The 5853-nt window shown below is 34.2% G+C and overlaps 1 protein-coding gene across 1 annotated transcript; it reads right to left on the bottom strand.

Moving 5' to 3' along the window:
* Positions 1-354: 354 nt before the first annotated feature.
* Positions 355-4480, bottom strand: LOC118344529 (NADH--cytochrome b5 reductase 1-like). Its single transcript, XM_035685481.1, has 9 exons — positions 4367-4480; positions 3272-3413; positions 2801-2891; positions 2617-2694; positions 2008-2088; positions 1770-1859; positions 1061-1126; positions 798-884; positions 355-695 (listed from the first exon to the last, which is right to left on the bottom strand). Exons 1-9 carry the CDS (start codon positions 4470-4472, stop codon positions 600-602), a joined length of 837 nt encoding a protein of 278 aa, XP_035541374.1. The 5' UTR covers positions 4473-4480; the 3' UTR covers positions 355-599.
* Between the last annotated feature and the right edge of the window lie 1373 nt (positions 4481-5853).

Here is a 5853-nt window from a genome sequence, read left to right as displayed (position 1 = left end):
TGAGCAAGGAAAGTTGTCTCTTCAAGGCCAGCATTTCTATCTCCAAGCTCTTGAACTGGGATTCAGAAGTTTTCTTTAGAGAGGTGAAACTCTCCTGCAGCTGTGACAGACGGGTGCCTTCTGCCATGAGTATACTTTTGTAAGAAGGGGATGGGGGTATCTCTGATACCAATTCTGTAACACCCCTTGGGGTAGAAGGATGAATAAGCTCACTCAGAGAATGACCATTCTCTCGAGAAGGGGAAATACTAGAAAACTTATGCATTCATTGATGTCCTTACAAGAGAAAACAACCATGTATATGGACAGAGTACGTAACAAACTCTGCGCACTCATGGAGAATATTCTCTGACAGTACCATAACAACGTAACGGAATAAAATAAGGAAATACAATAACCGATACTGGATTAATTTTAAAACATTAATAGACTTAATATTGAACTGGGCCAAGGCCCACTTATTCTTAAAACCCTATTGCAGCACGGGCTTCAGCCTCTACGTGATCCAGCCCATTCCCGAACTCATGTAAGTTTAGCCTTCACGACAACACTTCAGTTCACTTCAAACTTCTCTTCTCAGTTATCTTCTCAAGGGTTCCCTAGGGTTCATTATAACACATGTCTGATGTGTATCCAAGTGCATCAACGTGAGCTTTCATGGCCATGTTCATGGCTGGTGGACCGCACCTCAGAATCTGCAAACGTTTTAGCCCAATGAGGAGTGCAAGTTAGAGAGCAAGTGTCATGAGAATGTGCAAGTTTTCGTTTGAAGTAAATATAAAAATTGGGTAACTAACCTGAACATCTGGGGCTGGTGCTGGGAAATGGGTTTGAATCATTTCCTTGGTTATAAACCCAACGCCACCATTCCATGGCACAGGAGGCTGGCAATTATGGGATAGAGTGAGCATCAATGATAAAGATTTGGCACATACTTACACAAGGGGATATCTATTTATTTATTTATTTTTGAAATCAAGGGGATATCTTTTGCAAGTGTTCCCTTAGCACATCTAAAAAGAGAGATATTTGAAGGAAATGTTGTACCAAAGGAACTGACCTCATTCAAGACATAGAAGACTTTGAAACGATTAGGGAAATTTCTAGCAAAGGCATCTAGCTCTTCCTGCAGAAAGTCCGTAAAAAAAATGCACTCTCATCAATACTACATCAAAGAAAATAATGAATCAAGAGACAGTTAACTCAAGAGACTTGGAGAAAGAGATCGATGTGTCTGATATAAGAAATGGTAGAATGATAAGGACCCTCATGTCTATCATATGTAAATTAAAGTGAAACTCTGTGACCCGTATTTTTTTTAAACATAACTGTATGGGCTTGCATGAGCAATCCCCATTTGGGCACTGTATCTAGACTAACTCTATTTCTTTTTATATGTGGTACATCTTCTTTTATATGCAAGAATTGCAGAAAAGGTAAATAAGATATAGTTCTAAAAGAAAATTTCATATTATGAGGACAACTTGGATGCAGAACGAATCAACCAGACTCTGTCAAAGCTAAGGAATTGCTATTGCTGTTTCCAATTACATTTAGTTTGTTTCCATCGATGTCTTTCTCTGTGTAATTTGCTTTGTCTTATTTATGTTTCTGCCGTTTGGAGTGCCCTGCTACAAAGGTCTTGTAAATGATTCTGACAGGTGCACTATCTGTTTGGTTGAACAAGTTTTCTCTAATTCATCCAGTAAAGAAAAACTAGTGCACTGCACACTCATCTATAAGGGAAAAAAATGAAGCAAGCAAATTACCTTCAACAGGATGTCATCTAGGGTGACATTGGCATAGATAAGATGCACATTGGTCTTATCTTTCCGGTTTTCTAGTATGGCTCGAGTGAGCTGGAAACAAAAGGAATGACAAAGAAACAAAGAAAGAGAGAAGTAGAAATAAGAACCTTTAAATCAACAAAATGCTTGATAAGATCAATAATACCAATCAGAACACTAAACAGGAAGAAATTCTGCTTTTTAATGCTCACATATGTACCTGAAACATTGCGGTTATGCCAGAGCCACCTGCAAGCATTCCAAAAGCTCTAGCTTGGCCAGGTTTGTATTTAAAGCTCCCCTTTTAAGCACGAAAATTTAACTCATAAAATGAAAAAAACAGAGAATTTGAAAATCTTGGTTCTGATGAGTATGCAATACATAATACCAACTGATTTAGGCATACATTTATAGCTCCCACTGTTGCTTAAGATAATAGGGTAGGATCTAATGTAGAACCGAAGTGGATATGGTCCAAAATGGGTGGCTTAAATGATTTTGCCCACAACATTTTGAAGGCAAATTCATCACTACTAGTTGTTTAAAACCTACATATGGTAAAGTTCCATTTCAACAATCAACAGTGTGATTACGAAAGGTTTTGCAATGATTTGCATTGTCCTTGCAACCATATTTTACAGGAATCTGCAATGAAGGGTAACTGGAGTTCATACCTAATATTGTCGCCAACTTCAAGGTGTCAAGCCCATGTACATAACAGAAGTTCTAAACAATCTATCAGAATTTCCATGGCTAACACTATTATCTGTAATAGAGACCAACATCCACATGTATCAAGTGGGTATCCCCCAAAAGATAGAATATGTACCGTGGGGCCCTTCACAGACAGGTAATCGCCTTCTCGCATCTCTCTAAAATGGTGGGACATCTTTCCCATGGGATACATCTTTTACAGGAAAAATCAAAATGAGAAACCGAGTTCTGCTGAATAAAACTGAAATGAATGAGCAAAGACATGTTCTTAGATATGAAAGGGGGATGATGGGATATACCTTTACAACCAGTTCAAAGTAACCCACATGAGAGTCCAAAGTAATTGGTGTATATGGTCTAATCACTTCTTCACCTTGGTTATCCTTTCCTCTGCTTAACCAGGGAACACTTGTTAGGTTTCAATTCTTGTCACTTGTTGCATCAACTAGATGTCCATTATTTGTATATACAGACAACTAAGTTTTGGGGGAATTGATAAAAGCAACATAAAGAGAGTTCAAAAAACTGTTGGAACAATCATATTCACTAAGCATAACTGGAGAAATTAACAAAATGAGCAAACAAATAACTCAATTTATCAAAAGATAGTTCAGACATTATGCACCCATAATCTATGTTTCAAGAAGGTTTCAATGCCTCAGAGAACTTTTGAAGTGTTTATGCACTACAACAAAACATCAGAGTTATGCAGAAGACAAATGCATTGCAATTCTGAAATCATTGACACTGACAGAATCAGTTACTTGAACCTGCAAATTACATACTGTCCGGCGGGAAGACCCAATACTGAAGTGGGTGTAGGAAGACTAAATCTGAACCTTGCAGTATTATGGTTTAGCTGAGTTTTCTTAACAAGTTTGAATTCGTTGAACTTGTCAGGATTTAAACAACCTGGACAGACATCACCAGAACAATCATATGGCAGGCAAATAAGGAATTTAAGACCATAAGAAAACTTGAAAAACAAAAACAAGAAATTATGTTTTGCACATCTGAATTACCACCGCTATCTCAATTGCATCCTAAACTACCGAAATTGTCAAATCTCAGCCTTAGACCATCAAATCTTGATAATTTACACGTTTGGTCAAAATCTGACTACTCACTTCGATGAAAAATAGTACATGTATAGCACAATCTTAACAGTTAGTAATGAGTTTGCGAATTGTTAAAATTTGATAATTTATCGTGTACATTGACAATTTTGATATTTTAGCATGCAAGTTGAAAAACAATGATAATACGAGAGTACAAAATATAGTTTTCTTAAAAACTTGCTTGATAAAGAAGTTCACATGCATTTTTTTATTGATCATCGAGTATCAGGAATAATCAAATTTCAGTTAAGTTGACAAATGCATGGATCCTTGATGATTGACAATTCCTACTTGCACGAAAATATATTTCAGAAATTTGATATCCATTTCTTTCCATATATAACAATATTTTAGAAAAGGAGGTAAGTAATGTTGTTGGTGTTGGTAAACTAATTCAAAGTAGTGGTTAGATGTTGACACTTGACATCCTTGTAGGGATAGCTGAAGTGGAGTGACAAGTTTTAGGAAAATTGATTAATGGTGGTTTGTTGTTTTACATATGAAATAGTTGCCAATTTGAAGGTATTAGAGAGGTAATGATAAATTGATAATTTCCTGTTTTAGTAAAGAGTAATGCTACATGCAGTCGTGAAGTGTGCAAACGTCATGTAATCACTTTGAAAAAGAGTGAGATCTACTATTAAAAAATTAATTTTTTTTATGTGAATCATGTATTTATTCATTTTTTTAAAAATAATTACACTATATTTACACATTCACGATTGCCACAAAAGATGGAAATCATACCTTTGCGTTTATTGGTGAAATATAAATAGGCAGCAGGTATGGCCACCAAAGATAGAGCAAAAGCTGTCCCGAGCAAGTGGGCCAGGGAAATTTGCATAAGCTCCATTCTGAGAGATATTTTTGCAAGCAACTTTTTAGTAGATTACATCAGTGATAATGGGTATTAAATAGCAATAAATGTCCATTTTATGCTTTACTTTGTTCTCCTCGTACTTCTCCCTTCCCTTCCCTTCCCTGGACTCAAAGTAGGTTTGTAAAAGCGTTAGAGAAGGAATCAAGCAAGGGATCATCCATCAGAAGAAATTGTCTTTCACATTTCTTTTCTCTCTTTTTAACAAAAACACAAAATAAAAATAAAATCCTGTTCATGAATTTGGGTTTGGGCATGAAATCATGCCAAGCTGGAAGATTTAACTAAATCCAATCCACTAACAATGAATTCAAGGCCAGGGCTATAGGTTAGACCAGATCCAACTTTCAAAGTGGGCTTGAAGTGATATTTATCAATTTTTTTAAATTATTATCTGATTTTTAATAATTAGAAAATTATTTATTATCATATTTTTATATTAATAGGATGATGATAAATAATAATTTTGTTCGTGGGATATGATTTTGAGAATGGCATATGATAGAGAATTAAATAAGAGTGTCATTTAAGCAATATGTTCTTGACTACTTTGGATATTCTTTCTAATTAGCATACTTCATTTTCCACTAGACAGAATTATTGGTTTTTTTTTTTTTTAATCTGGGACTGGAGTTTCGAATTTTAGACTTTTATTTTGAAAGTTCAAAGCCGAGGATTATGCCAACCAGGCCACAGACCTTTGACAATTATTGCTCTTATATCTACACTATTGTAGTTTTTTTTTTTAACACAATGGGGGAGTGAGTTACTCATGTTTTACATTTGAAGAAAGAGTCGGGCTACTCTGCCGTCTAGAGTAGTTTGCTCACTTTGACCGCTAGTTGCTTTTCTATTTTTTTTTCATTTTTCTTTTCACATTTTTTTAATATATTTAAAAAATAAAAAAATATATTAATACACTTAAAATCACTTTCTTAATCAATAAATAAAAAAAATGGAGCCGTCTGCCATCAGATTCTTGACTGCACTCTTGTAACTTTGAACTATTGTATGAAATTATAATATTATATTAGAGATCATGATATTCATTTTATTTTATTAATTTATTGTAATTAAGATGGTAGTAAATTATGTCTTTATTATATTAAATGAGATGAGATATGGAATGGACAATAATAAGGCTTCGTTTGGATCTCAAACTCATCTCAATTCATCTCAATTCATCATTACAATTTTTTTAAATCTCAATACAAAATATAATAAATAATTTAATTTTTTCAAATTTCAAAATAATAATATTATTAAAAAATAATATTCTAATAATATTTTATCATCTCAACTTAACTCAATTCAACATCTAAAAACAACCTAAATATTGTGGGAAATTGAAATAATA

The sequence above is a fragment of the Juglans regia genome, chromosome 14, assembly GCF_001411555.2.
Source record: "Juglans regia cultivar Chandler chromosome 14, Walnut 2.0, whole genome shotgun sequence".
Lineage (NCBI taxonomy): Eukaryota > Viridiplantae > Streptophyta > Magnoliopsida > Fagales > Juglandaceae > Juglans > Juglans regia.
Note: the sequence above shows the minus strand (reverse complement) of the source record. Positions and strands in the feature narration are given on the sequence as shown.